Below are 18,478 nucleotides of genomic sequence, written 5' to 3' on the forward strand. Positions count from 1 at the left end.
TCTGATTGAGAGGGGGTCAAATACTTATTTCCGTCATTAAAATGCAAATCGATTTATAACATTTTTGACATGCATTTTTCTGGATTTTTTTGTTGTTATTCTGTCTCTCACTGTTCAAATAAACCTACCATTAAAATTATAGACTGATCATTTCTTTGTCAGTGGGCAAACGTACAAAATCAGCAGGGGATCAAATACTTTTTTCCCTCACTGTATAGGATGACAATGCCCCAATCCACAGTGCATGAGTAATCAAAATGGTTTGATGAACATGAAAATTATGTAAACCATATGCCATGGTCGTCACCAGATCTCAACCCAATTGAACACTTATGGGAGATTCTGGAGTGGTGCTTGAGACAGTGTTTTCCACCACCATCAACAAAACACCAAATGATGAAATTTCTCATGGAAGAATAGTGTCGCATCCCTCCAATAGAGTTCCAGACACTTGTAGAATCTATGCCAAGGTGCATTGAAGCAATTCTGGCTTGTGGTGGCCCAACCCCCTATTAAGACACTATGTTGTTGTTTTCTTTATTTTGGCTGTTACCTGTACCTGTTCAATGGCTTTGCAGGTGATGCATTATTTAGTTCCATGCTTACCTTGGTGATGTGATATCCATGGGAATAAAACCTACAATTCGCCAAAAGTTGTGAATGAATCAGTGGCAACCCGTCATTCAGGGCCTGTTTTGAACCCCACATTTTTAGCTAAGAAGAAACCGTTAACTCGAAACTGCTAAAACTTGATTCAGTGAGTTCAAGACAACTGGGAATTCCGGAAAAAAGCTCAGACTGGGAAATACTCTTTGAATGGTCATCCAACTCGGAATTGTAAGTCGGGAACTCGGACCTCTTTCTAGAACTACGACCTGAAGATCAATGACGTCATCGTGATTCGACCTTGTTTTTTTCAGAGTTCCCAGTTGTCTTGAAAGCACCATAAATCCAGAGAATGCCAGACTTTGATGACAAAATTTGCCCACGAAGGACCACTTTGCCACCTTCCTGTTCAAGTGAGCACAGCACAACAAGGTAAGTCCAAAAATATATTGTATGCTCCTGAATAAATGATGTAATATGCCAGGGAGCTGTATACTGTAGCTAAGAAAGTAATACTAAGTGTATGATGTGTAGTAAGCTGTTAGTAGGCCATGTGCCTCACCCTAATAATTTGGTCTACCCCTCTTAATTTCGCCTACTGTTGAGACTTTGTGGTGCATATAACCTGTTTAAGAGAAATGTAATCGTTGCATTTTGTAAGAGCTTTCATTGTCTGCTTATATGCCCCCTTTATTTATCCTACGGTTCTGACTTGGTGTACAGGGAGAACACTACGAACGGCCCATGTTCTGAATTCTGTCGCTGTACATTTGAAAAGTGCTAAACAAATAGTTATATTGACTACGTCCATCCTAGCTCGCTCATTAATATCTTAATCGAAATTACGGATTGCCTCTTATCTGCTTGTCGCCATAGTTTGTACATTTCAATTGTTATTAGAAACCACATTTGTTTAAGCAAGTCAGCCATATCAGCTATGTTTTTTTTAAAGCAGTAAATGAGGCTGAATGAACTATTTCGCTGCCAGACAAGGCTCCGTTGATAGACAGGTGTAGCAGTGGTAAGGTGTTGGGACAGCTTTATGTGTAAGCGTCATTGTAAATAAGAATTTGTTCTTAACTGACTTGCCTAGTTAAATAAAGGTTAAATAAAAAATACAAAAATGTAGGCCCTAACCGTTTCTGGGCGCAGTTTGTCACCCTTATAGTGCAATTCATGTATTGTTTAGTGGTGTATTGTGTATTGGCTTAGCTGGCATGCATCCCACTTTGTTGTTTGCCCCACCAAGATGTACATGCTAAAATCGCCACTGGAATGAATTAAAGCAGCATACATTACAAATAGGTGCAAGGGACAATTTTTCGTTAAACAAGGCTACATTGACATGGATACCAACATAAATGGTAGGATGCAGGAAATGGAGGGAAATAAGTATTTCACCCCTCTGCAAAACATGACTTGATACTTGGTGGCAAAACCCTTGTTGCTTGGCGATGGTCTTGTAGCCCATTCCAGCCTTGTGTAGGTCTACAAGCTTGTCCCTGACATCCTTGGAGAGCTCTTTGGTCTTGGCCATGGTGGAGAGTTTGGAATCTGATTGATTGATTGATTGCTTCTGTGGACAGGTGTCTTTTATACAGGTAATAATCCCTTTAAGGGTGTGCTCCTAATATCAGCTCGTTACCTGTATAAAAGACACCTGGGAGCCAGAAATCTTTCTGAGAGGGGGTCAAATACTTATTTCCGTCATTAAAATGCAAATCGATTTATAACATTTTTGACATGCATTTTTCTGGATTTTTTTGTTGTTATTCTGTCTCTCACTGTTCAAATGCATCCCACTTTGTTGTTTGCCCCACCAAGATGTACATGCTAAAATCGCCACTGGAATGAATTAAAGCAGCATACATTACAAATAGGTGCAAGGGACAATTTTTCGTTAAACAAGGCTACATTGACATGGATACCAACATAAATGGTAGGATGCAGGAAATGGAGGACGCTATGGATTTTAATCTAATTTCAATGGATGACCTGGAGAGTTATGCATATTCTGAAAATAGATCATTCATAAACTGACCATAAATGTATATAATCCAACTCCATAATACAAATCCAAACACATGGGCCAAATCTAAATCAATCAATTATTTCCAACTATTTATTCAGAATTGATATGCAAATGTTGAGCTCTAGACTACTAACCATGACAATAGCGATTAATTGACCAAATAGTTTAATAATCTTTTCCAATAGATGGTTGTGTGCTAATTTTCTTGGAACCCGTGACCAGACTCATCTCTAACAATGTACCATTTTCCCAGGTGACAAACTCAATACACAACTTTAATCTCTAAACACCAGGGAAAGTTTTAATGACACCAAACTAGTTTCATAACAAAGTTCGAGTGGTCCTCAAACACACAATGCGCGTGTTTAACAAGCTCTCTGTATTGTTATAACAATGGTCCGAATGCGCATTCGTCAACAGCTCAGGACACTTCCGAATCTCCATGAGAAAGCCCCCGGTGAGAAAGTGTCCCGGTGAGCCGAACACAGCAGGTTTATGCTAATCAACTCTCAGAGGAGGGGAGCGCTGGAGCCATTTTGTAGTCATTTAAAACTTGCTCCTAGATTAATGTGACTGCGCTCCGTGGATACTATGGATATTACGTGTCGTTTCCACTTTAAAACTTCACCATGAAGGATAAAAGAAAAAGGGAGAAGGATAGCTAATGCTTTTGTGGAGGTGTTTCAATGAAGTTGAATGGGATTTGTTGGAGTTTTAAACCATGGAATTACCGATGTATTGGATCTGGGTTTGTGTTCTATTCAATGTGCCCTTGCTGGGATGTTTCGAGCTACACCTTTCGGAGACGTTACAAACTGGGACCGTTTTGGCAAATTTGTCCCTGGGGCCCGGTTGGACTTACAAAATCGACAGGACTTTAACTCCTAAATACATTCAGAACTTTTTACAAGTGGAATGGCAAGAAGGAGCTCTCCGTATGTACCGAAAAGTGGATTGTGTGCGCTTATTGAGGAACCCGGTGCCTGTCTATATCAGGATAGGGTCGTTGACGTCTGAAAATTTTGTTTTGACACATTTCAATACATTTGTACACGGACAAGACTGTTTTATCAAATACAAGAGAAAGAGCACAATAGGTAAACTCGACATTCACATCAATTACCTTTCCAAACTGGAAGCAACTTCCTGCTTATCCGCAGGTAATTTGCTTGTGAATGTAACAAAACTTTTGCCTGCCTTTACGCGAAATACCCATTTTTCTGCCTCATCATGTACTACTGGGAAAGACTTGAGAGCAGTTTTTAAACATGGCAATCTATTGCTGGACGAAGACTACTGTTTGGGGCACGGAGAGCTGCGCGAGGTCCATTTGCATTGTACACTGCGTGCTCTGAGTGACCGGAGCGTCCGCGTCTCCGTGCGCGTGAGGTTGCGGTTGGTGACAGTGGTTGAGGGAGAGACCCATGGGCAGTTATCATCATCACACACCATCCAGATTGTGCCTGGCAAATGGAACCACCGAAAACGGAGAAATGTGAACACGCCTCCCCAGTTTCAGCTCCCCAACTACCAGGTGTCTGTTCCCGAGAATGAACCATCAGGGACCCGCGTCATCACACTGAAGGCCACTGATCCGGATGATGGAGAGGCAGGTAGAATAGAGTATGGAATGGAGGCCCTCTTTGACAGCAGATCCAACGACTTTTTTGTAATAAACCCTCAGACAGGTGCTATTACAACAGTGCAGCCTTTAGACAGAGAGGTCAAAGACACACACGTCTTCAAAGTAATGGTAACGGACAACGGCTCCCCACGGCGCTCGGCCACGTCTTACCTCACCGTGACGGTCAGCGACACCAACGACCACGGCCCGGTGTTCGAGCAGACTGAATACCGGGTAACCATACGGGAGAATGTAGAGGTGGGCTTTGAGGTCATGACCATAAGAGCCACAGACGGGGACGCACCCTCCAACGCCAATATGGTCTATAAAATCGTCAACAGCGACGGAGTGAACGCCGGTTTTGAGATCGACCCACGCCACGGGCTAGTGAGGATCAGAGAGCGGCCCGACAGAGAGACCATGTCCCAGTACCAGCTTATCGTGGAAGCCAACGACCAGGGGAAAGACCCTGAGCCCCGTAGCGCCACGGCCACCGTCAACATCTCTGTAGAGGACGAGAACGACAACTACCCCCAGTTCAGTGAGAAACGTTACGTGGTCCAAATCCCTGAGAACGTGGCCGTCAACTCTAAAGTCACTCAAGTTCAGGCCACGGATAAAGATGAGGGAAACAACGCTAAGGTCCACTACAGCATCATCAGTGGCAACGTAAAGGGACAGTTCTACATCCACTCTCCCAATGGGGTCATCGATGTCATTAATCCCCTGGATTACGAAATGATTAGAGAGTATAATTTACGGATTAAAGCTCAGGATGGTGGCAGGCCTCCGTTGATCAACGGGACTGGGATGGTGGTGGTCCAGGTGGTTGACGTAAATGATAACGCTCCTATGTTCGTCAGCACGCCGTTTCAATCCACTGTGCTGGAGAATGTGGCTGTTGGCTACTCAGTAATCCATATCCAGGCTATAGACGCAGATTCTGGGGATAACGCCCGTCTGGAGTACCATCTCACCGACACCTCCCCTGGTTTCCCCTTCACCATCAACAATAGCACTGGGTGGATCACGGTCGCCGCGGAGCTCGACAGGGAAACCACCGAGTTCTATACCTTCGGCATGGAAGCACGGGATTGTGGGATACCTGTGATGTCATCCTCAGCCAGTGTGAGCATCACCGTCCTAGATGTGAACGACAACATCCCGACCTTCACAGAGAAGGTGTATTCTCTGAAGATTAATGAGGATGCTGTGGTGGGGACCAGTGTGTTGACTGTGACAGCCGTTGACAGGGATGTAAATAGCGTCGTAACCTATCAGATCTCTAGCGGAAACACCAGGAATCGTTTTGCCATCACTAGTCAGAGTGGAGGCGGGCTCATCACCTTGGCGTTACCCTTAGACTACAAACAGGAGCGCCAGTACGTCCTGACGGTAACTGCTTCGGACGGTACACGTTATGACATGGCACAGGTGTTCATCAACGTCACGGACGCCAACACGCACCGTCCTGTGTTCCAGAGCGCCAACTACCAGGTGATGATTAGCGAGGACCGGCCCGTGGGGTCCATTGTGGTCATCATCAGCGCCACCGATGAAGACACGGGTGAAAACGCTCGCATCACGTACATCATGGAGGACAACGTCCCCCAGTTTAAGATCGACCCCGACACAGGCGCCATCACCACCCAGATGGAGATAGACTACGAGGACCAGGCGTCGTACACGCTAGCCATCATCGCCAGGGACAATGGCATTCCTCAGAAGTCCGATACGACCTATGTGGAGATAATAATCCTGGATGCCAATGACAACACACCTCAGTTCCTACGGGACATGTATCAGGGGACTGTATTTGAGGACGCACCCGTTTACACCAGCGTGCTCCAGATATCTGCCTCCGACAGGGACTCCGGGTCCAACGGCAGGCTGAGCTACACCTTCCAGGGTGGAGATGACGGGGAGGGGGACTTCTTCATCGAGCCCTACTCTGGCATCATCAGAACAGCCAGGAAGTTAGACAGAGAGAACGTGCCTGTGTATACCCTGAAGGCCTTCGCTGTGGATAAGGGGATTCCTCCTCTCAAAGCAGCGGTGGACATCCAGGTGTCGGTGCTGGATATCAACGACAATGCGCCCGTGTTCGAGAAGGACGAACTGTTTATCTACATAGAGGAGAACAGTCCCGTCGGTTCCGTCGTGGCTCGGATCAGCGCCACCGACCCAGATGAGGGAACCAACGCTCAGATCATGTACCAGATCGTCGAGGGGAACATCCCAGAGGTCTTCAAGCTGGACATCTTCAAAGGCGACCTCACCGCCCTCACGGACCTCGACTACGAGTCCAGAACCGAGTACGTTATTGTGGTCCAGGCCACGTCCGCTCCGCTCGTCAGCCGGGCCACAGTCCACATCCGTTTAGTCGACATCAATGACAACGACCCGGTTCTGCAGAACTTTGAGATTATCTTCAACAACTATGTGACCAACAAGTCCAATAGTTTCCCCTCAGGGATCATAGGGAAGGTACCTGCCCATGACCCAGACGTGTCGGATAAACTCCACTACAGTTTTGAGTCGGGGAATGAGCTGAACCTGCTAGTGCTGAATGCAGTCACAGGGGAACTAAAGCTCAGCAGAGACCTGGATAACAACAGACCTCTAGAGGCCCCCATGACTGTCTCTGTCTCAGGTAAGAGCACCTCAAATGTATACATGCAAATGGGTTATCCGCTTATTACCGCGTCTTATTATTATTGTTATTATTAACTATTATTACCTTTCTTATTACCTAAAGAAAACGCCTTGTTCATAAATCATTTTCTTCTGGACTTTATTTAGAGGTGTAAAATAGGCCTATTTTCCTGCTGGCAGAGTTGAATGAGTAAGCAAAATTATTTATTCAAGATGGATATCTCAGTGGTGACTTGCATGGTCTGGTATGACCGAGAGTTGAATGAAATGAAGTGAAGAAGCATTTAAAAGTAAGCTATTTTGGTTTTCCGCTCTTTCAGGTCACCTGAAATAGTTTGCTACTTGCAGAGTGCAATAAGTGTAAGAAATATATGTGAGATAGATAATAGATATTACATCTATCGTCTGGAACTATGTGTAGTTGACTGCGTGTTCTATTGAAGCAACGCAGAACTTAGGTCCTAGCTGAAGTGCTGTATATGTTTAGTGAGTGGTAGTTGGAAGGTGTAACAGTATCTGGCTCTACCGTTTTATACTGTTTGTGTGATACTGTATTGTGGTGGTTGGTGGTTGCCTGTGTTCATAAAAGGTGCAATTATACCAGGTGCCCTTATTTTTGAACCGATGTTGCTGTTTTTTTCACTGCAGAAATGCAGTTTGCACATATCAACATTATAGCACGCTAGACACCTTCTTCAAAGAACTCACCTTAGAAGTGAACAGCTTATGTTGGCCCCTTTTTCACTTAGGTTAGCAGGAATGGTTAAGTGTGATGATCAAAACTGGGGCAAAGTCTGTCTCACGCAGTCACTCACTGAAATAGTTCTCCGTGCTTTACATAGCCTTAGTCAGCATTTCGTGCTGGGTGATTTTTCTGCAATTTCGGTTAAAACGAGGAGTCCTTTTTGCTGATTGTGTTGTACACCCCATACAGTTTAGTGTAAAAGAAGTAAGATGGGTTATCTGCATTCGTCGTTAAGTCACGCAGAAATAATTTGTGTGAAAGATGTCCTCTTATACAGCAGTATACATTGTTCTGTTAAATTACACATTACACTAATCCAAACACCCATAGCTCACACCCTCACAGAGACACTGTGGTAGAGGTTATTTCAACTGTAATATAGAGCATTGATGTTATACAGGCTTTCGTATTGACTTGTTTCAGGCAGTAAGTGGGAGAGAGGCATCCTATCCCCATGAGAGAATACTGTCATATTGACAGCTGTTTGTCTCTCTGTGAAGGCTTTTCTTTTAAATCAAGTTCCCCGATATGGCAAACTGCCTAGCACCTTAAGTCTCTCTCTCTCTCTCTCTCTCTCTCTCTCTCTCTCTCTCTCTCTCTCTCTCTCTCTCTCTCTCTCTCACTCTCTCAATCCATCTCTTTCTATTTACCAAGAATGAAACCTCTCTATGCCTTTCCTTCTCAACCTCTCTCATAATTAGTTATCTCAGTGACTTGTCTTTTTCTGTGTAACAAAAGACAGTGTGTCCAGAGGCTCATGGTCACTAGTGGACCTTCTTTCGCATTCGCCGATAACAAGTGGGTCTCTTGAGATCTCCTTGACAATGCTGACCCCCCGGCTGTCCCTCGAGGGGCACCCCCGCCCCCCTCCATCACACCATCAGAATAATGCATCTTACACACACACATTCTGACCTCCAACCTCCCTCCTCACTACTCTAGACACACCGTGATGTCAAATGTTAGGTAACCATAAACACTGGTGCTCTGACCTCTCAACCCCAGGCCCAGGGGAGAGGAAGGGCCCTCTAGGGACAACAGGAGACCAGACTGAGACAGACACCAACAGCCTGCTCCTGGCTTCCTTTACTAATGAAACACTAGCCCTTCTCTCTCTTTCAATATTAGGAAACAAATGTTTGTTCCTAAAAACAATTATATTATTAGTTAAGTCTGATCTCCTGGGCATAGAGATGGGCATAGTAGTGGTGGCTACAGATGTGTGAAATTGAACATTGTTTGAATTAGATATCTATCTAAGATGTCTCTTTCTGTCAATTCACCCATTCAAACTAAGCTCTCAAAACCTGTTTAAATTGACCAAATTGTATTTCTCAAAAATGGGGTAAGAACAGGTGTTTTATTCTACCAACAGGAAAGGGATTGAAATTGTTTATCTAACCCTCCTGAAAGGCCAGAAGTACTCCCTGCCTGTCAGATATCACCAAGATAATGCAGGTTAACATTCTAGTCACAACACCACTCTGTCTCTCCCCTTAGAACAACACCGATGAAGAATGGTAGGGGCTGAGTGTTCCCACTGTAATACAATATCTCTTATCTGGCTAGCTCAACATTCAACAAGCTTTTGGCTCTGAATTTAGCTCTCTCATTTTATTCACCATAGTCTTAATAAAAGCTGAGCCATTGACTTGACTATCTAATGTATCTATCTCCTCAGGCTTCTATCTAGATACCTAAGTCTTTCTAAGGCCCAGTATACAGAGTTCTGTCTGTGTTATATAAGCTGTCTGTTTGTGTGGCCCTCTGGGCATAATAGAGACGAGGGATGGATAGTGTTACTCTTCTGTAGAGCGACTTTGTGAGATGTACCTTAATGATTTGGAGTGATTGGTGCTAAATCATCATTTCCACTTGGTCTCTCTCTCTCTCTTTCTTCTTTTGGAGGTAAGGAGGGAGGGATGAAGGGAGGGAGAGCTTGCAGTGTGCCGCTACACGCACACACTCTTTTGTTCTCCCTAGGGGCCTTTAGCTAGCGTCTCCTAGGTTTGGCCCTCGACCCCACTCTGTAGGAGCTACATAGTGTTCTCTCCCAACTCTCTTTCTCTCTACAGTCTCATTTTCTCTTCCTCTTGCTCTCTCTTTCTTTCTCTCTCTTTCTCTGAAGTTTATCTCCATAGCACCCAGAAGAGGTTTACCGTTTCATGTAAGTCCCATAATCAGATTTCTGGAGGAATCTAAGAGGTTTAATTTGATTTACATGAGGTCACTACTGCAGCAGCATGAATAAGATAAGAAGTAGAGATGTTTTAGTATATTAGGTGCTGAATACATCTTACAAGAGGTTTGCTAAAGGAAAGGACTAAAGTAAGGAGATGTGTGTGGGAAAGAGGAGAGTGTGCCCCCTCCAGCTGTGCCAGTGAGCCCTGCCTGTCACAATACTACCACTGCTGCCACTGACTGCACTCAACCAGCTGCAACAGAGAGGCAGATCGAGAGGGGGTTATTGGTGTGGCGGGGCTCCTTCCTATGTCTACACACAACCTCTGACCCCTATGATGGATGTCCTAACAATGTCCGGAGAGGCTCGTAGAGATGAATCACTACCTATACAGGTGCTACCTAGAGCGACATTGGCCTGGTCCCAGATCTGTTTGTGCTGTACTGCTATCCTATGGATATTGTGACCATAAGTGTTGGCTAAACAGCACACATCGATCTTGGACCAGGCTTTAGTTTAGAATGAAGATAGACACATGACAGATTGGATCTGTGGGTTCGGAGATTGATGGATTTGTTGACATGTGATGTAAGTCATCCTCTATTCATAGACCAGATTTTGTTTACATGTTGATGCGCGTGATGTGGTGGTATATTAGTCTTGGCACTGAAAGTAACTGATATTAGCAAAGCAACTCCCTGGTCATTCCTAAGACATTACAACCACCTCTCTCCCCTCTCTCGTCCTCCCTCCCTTCCCTCTATCGCTCTCTATAATCTCTCTCTCGCTCTCTCTCGCTCTCTCTCTCTCTCTCTCTCTCTCTCTCTCTCTCTCTCTCTCTCTCTCTCTCTCTCTCTCTCTCTCTCTCTCTCTCTCTCTCTCTCTCTCTCTCTCTCTCTCTCTCTCTCTCTCTCTCTCTCTCTCTCCTCTCTCTCTCTCTCTCTCTCTCTCTCTCTCTCTCTCTCTCTCTCTCTCTCTCTCTCAATGCAATTCAATTGACTTTATTGACATGGCAAGTTCATTATTACTTACATTGTCAAAGTATACATATATAAAAATAAAATATATTTATATATATAAATAAATGGTGGGACCAACAGCAGTAATAAAAGTAATAGTGGACATGGGATTACCATTAACAACAACTACAACAACAATATTAATCAGAACAACAATACATTAAAGAAATGGTAGTAGACCTGTGTCAACATGACTGAGAAGACACATGACCTGGTACGAAAGACAAAACAAAACAAGATGGGAAATGTTATCGACATTACATTGCACTTTTCACTGGCTGTCCCTCAGGTTGTGGCAGAAGGACACATATTTGGCTTCCAAAACTGCACATTTTGGCTTTTCACCCAATAAATATTAGATTTTTTTAATTAATCTTTTATAGTTTCAAATTCTTTGTATTGAATTAAAATTTTGGGAAAGAAATATTCTCTTAGGTCTGAGTATTTGTCACAGTGTAATATGAAATGTAGCTCTGTCTCTACCTCTCCCCTGGAGCAGAGTGAGCACAGCCTGTCCTCTCTGGGCAGCCAGGTTTGTCTGTGACGACCGGTCTCTATAGCCAGACTGTGCTCACTGAGTCTGTACCTAGTAAGTGTTTTCCTCAGTTTTCTATCAGTCACAGTGGTCAGATAGTCTGCCATCATGTACTGTCTGTTTAGTGCCAAATAGCATTGAAGTTTACTTAGATTGTTTGTGTTGTCTTTCCAATAGGTGATATATTTTTATTTTTGTTTTGTGATGATTTGGTTGGGCCAGATTTTCTGAGTGCTGTCCTTGAGGCTCTATGGGGTTGGTTTGGGTTAGTGAACTGAGCCTCAGAACCAGCTGGCTGAGGGGACTCATCTCTTGTTTCATCTCTTGACATTGTAGAGCTGTGTGATGGAATGTTTTGGGGTCACTTGTTTTTCGATGGTTGTAAAATTTGATGGCTCTTTGTTCTATTCAAATGAGGAGGGGGTATTGGCCCAATTCTGCTCTACATGCGTTATTTGGAGTTTTTCTTTGCACTTGCAATACCGTCTTGCAAAACTCTGCATGCAGTATTTCGATTGGATGTTTGTCCCATTTGGTGAATTCATTATTAGAGAGTGGACCCCATACTTCACTGCCATATAGAGCAATTGGTTCTATAACTGATTGGAACATTTTGAGCCAGATTCTAATTGGAATTTCGATTTTGATGTTCCTTTTAATGGCATAGAATGCTCTTCTTGCTTTGTCTCTCAGTTCATTCACAGCCATGTGAACGCTACCTGTGTTGCTGATCTTTAGTCCTAGATATGTGTAATTTTTGGTGTGTTCTAATAGAACTGTGTCCAAATAGAATTTATATTTGTCATCCTGATTTCCGGACCTTTTTTGGAATAGCATTATCTTTGTTTTTTTTAGGTTAACGGTCAGAGCCCAGGTCTGACAGAACCTGTGAAGACGATCTAGGTGCTGCTGTAACCCCTCTTTAGTGGGAGACAGCAGCACCAGGTCATCTGAGTACAGCAGACACTTGATTTCAGTGTTGTGTAGGGTGATACCAGGTGCTGCCGATTCTTCTAATGTTTTTGCCAATTCATTAATGTAGATGTTAAATAGTGTTGGACTTATTGGGCAGCCCTGTTTCACTCCCCGTCCCTGAGAGAAGAAGTCTGTTTCCTTGTTGCCATTTTCAACCGCACATTTGTTTTTAGTGTACATTGATTTAATAACATCATATGTTTTCCCTCCAATACCACTTTCTATTAGTTTATAAAAAAGACCTTTGTGCCAAATTGAGTCAAAAGCTTTCTTGAAATCTACAAAACACGAGTAGATTTTTCCTTTGTTTTGGTTTACTTGTTTGCCAATTAGAGTGTGGAGGGTGTAAATGTGGTCTGTTGTACAATCATTTTTTTAAAATCCAATCTTGCTTCTGCTCAGGACGTTGTGTTCGTCAAGGAAATGATGTAGTCTGCTATTTATAATACTGCAGAGAATTTTCCCCAAGTTGCTGTTAATGCAAATTCCTCTGTGATTATTTGGGTCAAATTTGTCTCAATTTTTATAGGTTGGTGTGATCAATCCCTGGTTCCAAATATCGGGGAAAATACCTGCAGTGAGGATAATGTTGAAGAGTTTGAGTATAGCCAATTTGAATTTGTGGTCTGTATATTTGATCATTTCATTTAAAATACCATCATTACCACAGGCCTTTTTGGGTTGGAGAGTGCATAACAGGATTCTGATAGTCTTTGACTGCTGATTCAAGGATTTGTAATTTTTCTTGTATATCTTTTTGTTCTGGGCTCTTTGTTATATTGCTGTAGAGGTTTGCAAAGTAATTTCTTCATATATCCCCATTTTGGGTAGCCAATTCCTCCTGATGAGATTTGTTAAATTTTTTTCCAATTCTACCCAGAAGTGGTTTGATTCTATGGATTCCTCAATTCCATCCAGCTGATTTCTAATGTGCTGTTCATTTTTTGTTCTTAGGGTGTGTTTTGCTTCAGTGTTTCCCCATATTGAAGGCGTATATTTTTGTTGTCTGGTTCTCTGTGTTTTTGATTAGATATATTCCTCAATGACTTTCTTAGATTTTTGCAATCATTATCAAACCATTTTTCATTATCTGTTATTTCTGGTTTGCTCTTATGCTTCTTTAGATTAGCCAAGGAGGCAAATTTGTCAAATATAAAGTTTATGTTCCAAACAGCCACATTTACACCTTCATTGCTGAAGGAGAATGTTAAGGCAAAAAATTTGTCCAGAGAGATTGTATTTTTTGGCTACTAATTGCTTTTTGGTAGATGTCTGTACTGTTTGCACTTCATCTATAGGCCTGTTTAGTACCATGTAAAGTACCAGTTTAGTACCAGGCCTGTAGTACCATGATTCTCTCTCTCTCTCTATCTCTCTTTTTCTCTCTCTTCCTCTCCTCTCCTCTCCTAACTTATTTTCTTGGTCTTTTCTTTCAATTTTATTTTCTATAGTGGAGGGTCAATGCACTATTTGTTTTAGCGGTATCCACACGTTTTTTTCAAAGTTAGGGTGGAAGGTGTGGTGTGCGCGATGACTTCTCAGCCCAGTGTCGATACGGCATGGGTTCAGGTGTGTTCCTGAGAATGGAGTTAAAGTGGAGGAGATTCTGCTCGCAGTCGGTAAACAGATAGGAGTTGAATTTATACATTCTGCTTCTAGAATGAACAAAGCTGTGGTTGTGTTCATGAAAAGAGCAAATTTGGTTGGTAGGCTAATTGCTAGTGGAATATTTGTAAGGGGTGTGTTGGTGCCAATTTTGCCTCTTTCTACCCCTTCGACAAGGGTGGTAGTTGCACATTTGCCTCTGTTTATTACGGATGATCAAATCAGGAAAGAGCTGAGTCGTTTTGGTAAGTTTGCTAGTGGTTTTCGTGTACTGTCGGCAGGTTTTGAGGCTGATGCCGTTAAGCACGTTGTTTCGTTCCGGAGACAAGTGTTTATGTTTCAGAATAACAATGAGCATCAGTTAAATGTGCATTTTAAAGTGAGGCATGGGGAGGGGCTCTACGCAGGGTTTGCCAGCACAGATAGTCTACGGTGTTTTGAGTGTGGGGATTTGGGGCATAAGAGCTTTGCGTGCCCACATAAAGGCCGTAGACAAGGTGAAATGTCACAAGCGCCAGTGGGGGAAATTGAGGTGAACGAGCAGGGAGCAATGAGATGCAGACAGCAGAGGCTGGGCCTAGTCATACCAGGGATGGTGGTGTAGATGAGGCTGGGCCTAGTCAGGCTAGAGATGGTGGGGTACCTGAGGCTGGGTCTAGTCATGCTATGGATGATGGTGTTGATGATGCTGGGTCTAGTCAGGCTATGGATGATGGTGTTGATGACGCTGGGTCTAGTCAGGCTAGAGATGGTGGTGTAGCTGAGGCTGGGTCTAGTCATGTTATGGATGGTGGTGTAGATGAGGCTGGGTCTAGTCATGCTATGGAGGGTGGTGTAGCTGAGGCTGGGTCTAGTCATGTTATAGATGGTGGTGTAGATGAGGCTGAGCCTAGTCATGCTATGGATGGTGGTGTAGATGAGACTGGGTCTAGTCATGCTATGGATGGTGGTGTAGATAAGGCTGGGTCTAGTCATATCATGGATGGTGGTGTAGTGGAGGCTGGGTGTAGTCATGCTATGGATGGTGGTGTAGATGAGGCTGGGTCTAGTCATGCTATCATTGGTGGTGTAGATGAGGCTGGGTCTAGTCATACTATGGATAGTGGGGTAGCTGAGCCTGGGTCTAGTCATGCTATGGATGGTGGTGTAGCTGAGGCTGGGTCTGGTCATGCTATGGATGGTGGTGTAGTGGATGCTGGGTGTAGTCATGCTATGGACGGTGGGGTAGCTGAGGCTGGGTCTAGTCATGCTATGGATGGCGGTGGGTCTAGTCATGCTATGGAGGGTGGTGTAGATGAGGCTGGGTCTAGTCAGGCTAGAGATGGTGGGGTAGCTGAGGCTGGGTCTAATCAGATTATGGGTGGTGGTGTAGATGAGGCTGGGTCTAGTCAGCTTAGGCTAGTGGATGAGGAGAGTATAGTGGGGAAGTGTAAGGGACTTGGGGGGAGGAGGAGGGTGTCAAGTGGAAAAGGAAAAAGGGGGAGAAGAAAGGAGGTGGGGGGGAGAGGCTGGTGTGGTCAAAGGCACCATGGAACCTTTGACTGGTGCTGGGGGGAGGCCCTGACAAGAGAGGAAGGGCAGGTGGTCAGGATGGGAGATTAGGAGGAAAGTGAGTCTGAAGAAGAGGATGATGAGTTTTTTTTCCAGACTCCTCTTCAATGGGTCCGGAGCTGACAGCCAGTCAAGCAGAGGGGTCAAAGTACACGTTGAGGGAACTGACAAGGTTCCTGAATGAGACCAAGGGGAAAAAGTTAATCTTAAGGCCTTTTTTTCTGATCTGAGAAAGTTTGTAAGATCAGTACAACATGCTATGAAAAATGAGGGGTATGGTGTCCTTTCAACCAGGAAACAGTTTAGGTTGAGGAAGTGGGTCACAACAGTGCGTAAGGGTCTACCTTCAGACACTGTTTAGATGTATAGTTTCTTTCTGGCACTGGGGCTTTTTGAGCTTTGCTATTGGTCTCTTTCTTTGCTGGCTTTTCTCCCACTTCTTATGGAGACTCTTCGACTTGATCGTTTTTACATGTCCAGGAATCGGAGCAATAGGCTGTTGGGCGCTACCATTCTCCTGGTGGGGTTTTCGGATCACCACATAACCATGGCTCGGCTATCTATTTCACCAGGGCACAGGCAGGCCTCCTATTGGAAGTTTAATGTAAAGCTCTTACAAGATGCCACTTTTTGCTTAGGTTTCCAGACCTTTTGGGAAAGGTGGGGTCAGCAAAGAGAGGAGTATTTATTTATTTTACCTTTATTTAACTAGGCAAGTCAGTTAAGAATAAATTCTTATTTTCAATGACGGCCTAGGAACAGTGTGTTAACTGCCTTGTTCAGGGGCAGAACAACAGATTTGTACCTTGTCAGCTCAGGTATTCGAACTTGCAACCTTTCAGTTACTAGCCCAACGCTCTAACCACAAGGCTACCCTGCCGCCCCGAGTATAAGTCTCTGAGTCAATGGTGGGATGTGGGGAAAGTCCAAATTCGGCTTTTCTGTCAACAGTATACATCTCTCTCATCCTCAGAGGCTAGGAGAGTATTGGGGGAACTAGAGCGTGGTATTAGTGAGATGGAGGTAGAGATGGTGGGCAAGGCAATGGAGGCCTCCAGGCTAATTTAGCTGAATTACGTAGGGACCTGGGTAGTTTTTTCCAGGTTAAAGCAAAGTGAGCACTTGTAAGAGCTAGGTTCTCCATGCTCAAAGAGATGGATGCTCCCAGCTCCTTCTTCTTTGGTTTGGAAAGACAGAGCAGTGAAGCCAAGGGTATGCATTGTCTATGGCTGTCTGGGTGGGTGACCTCTGTGGTGGGAGAGATGCGGGAGCGAACTGTGGAGTTTTATACTGAGTTGTATAGGGCAGAAATGTGTGATCCTATGTGTGCTCAGGTCTTGTTCGGAGAACTCCCTCAGCTCTCTCTGGCACAGAGGGATGAAATGGACATTCCTCTTTTGTCCCATGAACTGGCAGAGGCAGTAACCCAGATGTCTCCCAGTCGTGCACTGGGAATAATTGGACTGGACTTCTTTTGCATGTTGCGTGAATGCGCCGGGGTAGAAGAGTTGCCGATGAGCTGCCGTCGTGCGGCTCTGACTCTCCTGCCCAAAAAAGGGAACTTGTGTGAACTTAAGAACTGGAGGCCTGTGCCATTGCTCTGTGCGGACTACAAGATATTTGCCAAGATCCTCTCTAACAGACTGAAGTCCCATCTGTACTCGATAGTACATAAGGACCAAACATATTGTGTACCGGGACGCTCAATTACGGACAACTTGTTCTTAATCAGGGACATGTTGGACTTGTCAAGAGGTTCTAATGTGAATTTTGGACTGGTCTCTTTAGATCAAGAGAAGGCTTTTGATAGAGTGGACCATGAGTATCTGTTTAATGTGATGTTTGGGTTTGGGATGAGTTTTTTGACCTGTGTGAAGCTGTTGTATGCTGGGGCGTCATGTATGGTCAAGGTGGGAGGGGGCTCAGTAGGCCAGTCTGGGTGAGATGGGGCATTAGACAAGGATGCCCTCTATTGGGGCAGTTATATACACTAGCCATTGAGCCTTTTATGGGCCTGCTACGCAGGAGACTGCAGGGAGTGTGCTGGACAGGCATGGGTGTGGTGACAGGCATAGCAGTGTCAGCGTATGCAGATTACGTTTCTGTGATGGTCAGGGATGGGAAGGATATGAAGGCACTAGAGACCAGTCTGAAGGTGTACGAGGGACCTTCGTAAGGTACACTGGGGCAAGAGCAAAGCTCTGTTAATGTGGGGCATGGGGGGGATAGGGCCCCTCTGCTTCCAAGGGGTTTGCAGTGGGGTTGTGAAGGGCTTAAAATGTTGGGGGTGTACCTGGGCTTGGAGATGTGGGTCAGGAAGAACTGGGAGGGGCTGTCACAGGCAGTGGTGTCAAGACTGGCCAGGTGGAAGTGGCTCCTGTCCCAAGTGTCATATAGAGGGAGGGTGCTGATAATCAACAACCTGGTGGCATCTTCCCTGTGGCATAAACTGGCTGTACTCAACCCCCCCACCGGTCTGCTTGCGTACCTGCAACGCAAGCTGGTGGACTTTTTCTGGTCGGGCCATCACTGGCTGAGGGCGGCACTGTTGTACATGACCTTCCATGATGGAGGACAGGGCCTGGTGGAACTGGAGAGCAGGGTGGCTGCGTTCCGACTAAAGGCGGCACAGAGACTGCTGTACCATACTGATGTTGGCTGGAGGGAACCAGCATGCGCACTGTTTAGGAGAGCTGGCGGATTAGGGTTGGACCGGCAGCTGTTCCTCATGAGGCTGGAGAGGCTGAGTACAGCAGGTCTCTCTGATTTTTACTCTGCAGTACTGAGGGCCTGGCAGCTGCTAAGGTCCACATGAGCACGAGAAGGGAGTGTGGCGCCTGGGCTGTGGGTGTGGGTTGAGCCTATCTTCCACAACCCAGCCATCCTTTTGAGATCGGTTCAATCGGCCACCCTGCGGAGGCGACTAATGGTAGCGGGCTTACTAAGGCT

General features: G+C 44.9%; 1 protein-coding gene across 3 annotated transcripts in view; it reads left to right on the top strand.

Annotated features, from left to right (window-relative positions):
• Window positions 1-3,107: 3,107 nt before the first annotated feature.
• celsr1a (cadherin EGF LAG seven-pass G-type receptor 1a) overlaps window positions 3,108-18,478 on the top strand; it is a 133,366-nt gene continuing 117,995 nt past the window's right edge. The window contains exon 1 of one of the 3 annotated variants that reach the window (XM_029742677.1): window positions 3,108-6,915. In XM_029742677.1, coding sequence (XP_029598537.1) covers window positions 3,360-6,915 — 3,556 coding nt within the window. In that variant the 5' untranslated portion in view covers window positions 3,108-3,359. The remainder of the gene's footprint in view (window positions 6,916-18,478) is intronic. The other 2 variants (XM_029742679.1, XM_029742678.1) reach the window with 2 other exon arrangements.

Source organism: Salmo trutta, chromosome 40 (genome assembly GCF_901001165.1).
Source record: "Salmo trutta chromosome 40, fSalTru1.1, whole genome shotgun sequence".
NCBI classification, from domain to species: domain Eukaryota; kingdom Metazoa; phylum Chordata; class Actinopteri; order Salmoniformes; family Salmonidae; genus Salmo; species Salmo trutta.